The sequence below is a fragment of the Balearica regulorum genome, chromosome 24 (assembly GCF_011004875.1).
Source record: "Balearica regulorum gibbericeps isolate bBalReg1 chromosome 24, bBalReg1.pri, whole genome shotgun sequence".
Lineage (NCBI taxonomy): Eukaryota > Metazoa > Chordata > Aves > Gruiformes > Gruidae > Balearica > Balearica regulorum.
This window is the reverse complement of record NC_046207.1, coordinates 367,898-369,321: the sequence shown is the minus strand read 5'-3', so window position 1 is coordinate 369,321 and position 1,424 is coordinate 367,898. Positions and strand designations below refer to the sequence as shown.

General features: G+C 36.9%; 1 protein-coding gene across 1 annotated transcript; it reads left to right on the top strand.

Moving 5' to 3' along the window:
• LOC142604949 (olfactory receptor 6X1-like) lies at nucleotides 1–1,029 on the top strand. Its single transcript, XM_075774860.1, is given in 3 exon segments — nucleotides 1–9; nucleotides 519–880; nucleotides 882–1,029. Coding segments are annotated over 3 exon segments (519 nt in total).
• Nucleotides 1,030–1,424: the final 395 nt, after the last annotated feature.

Genomic DNA, 1,424 nt, shown 5'->3' with positions numbered 1-1,424 from the left:
ATGAGAAGTGTATGTGTAGAGATCTCTAATACCTTACACGGACTGTGGCATGTGCTTATGACAATCACAGCAATAGCAGATGCATTTGTGTCAGTTATGTTTGTTTAAATTTGCCAGTGTGTGACTACAATACAGCTGTGATATCATTAACTCTGTCAATTGGCAGTGGATTCCTATCAAAAACTTAGCTGCACAGCCATGCTTTCATGTGAGGATGAAAAAGACCAAGGCAACAAAAAGCAACTGATATAAAGTTTAATAAAACAGGGATTTGAAATATTTTCTACATAGTCTATTATTTGGCATGAAATAATTCCTTGGAAAGAGAGTGAATTCTTACATAAAGCTACTGCCAGGACAGACTTATGAAGGCTTTGTATAAACAAAAGGTGATATACATTTGATCTTTGTTTAAGCAATAACATGTTTGGATAACTATTCCCATCTAGCTATCTTATCTTCTGCTATGGACAACAGAGGAGAAACACCTATGGTAAGGGGTGGAAACCTATGCTCAGCTCCCGTTTGACTCTTGGATGGGTGGCTTTCTGATTGTTTTTGTGCAAACTGTTCTGGTGTTCAGACTGCTGTTCTGTGGCCCCAGTATCATCAGTCACATCTACTGTGACATTGGGCCACTGTTGAAACTGGCTTGCACTGACACCCACCGTATTGAATGGCTTATTTTCACTGTTCCTGCAGTTGTTTTGTTTACCACTTCCTTCTTGACCGTCACCTCCTACTTAGCCATCATTTTTACTACACTGAGGATCCCATCTGCTTCTGGGAGACAGAAGGCTTTCTCCACCTGCATTGCTCACCTGACTGTAGTGATCATGCTTTATGAGACAGTCATATTCATTTACGTCAGGGCAGGCCTCAGTAAATATGAACAAAATGGTATCCCTTCTGAACACTCTTGTAACACCACTACTGAACCCTTTCTTTTATACCTTGAGGAACAAAGAGGTAAAGACTGTCTTGAAAAAATCAATCACCAGAAATAAAATATTTGAGGTTAAAGAATGAAGACTAAAATGCTGACTTTTCTGCAGGCTCCTATAGCAAACTGATTCTAGAAACCTCTTTGGGAATTACACGTCAATAATTTTCATAAAGGCAGATGATTTTATTATTATTATGTAGGCAGAAATACTGCCACCTGACTGTATATTTGACTTACATACTTAATGCTGTTTTTTCACTTGTTTATTCTGAGATTATGCTTTTAAGTCTTTTCCAAAGATTCATTATTTTCATTATGCATCAAAAAAAAACCCCCTAAAAATAAAATGGCTATCTGCTATTTACTGTATTTATTTGTGATTATGAAAGAGATGTTTCAGGATTACAAAATTTAATTCTTTTAAGTTAAAAGAAGTTCAGAGGTTTGTATTCATGTTTGTTGTGGCTCCACTGACCTT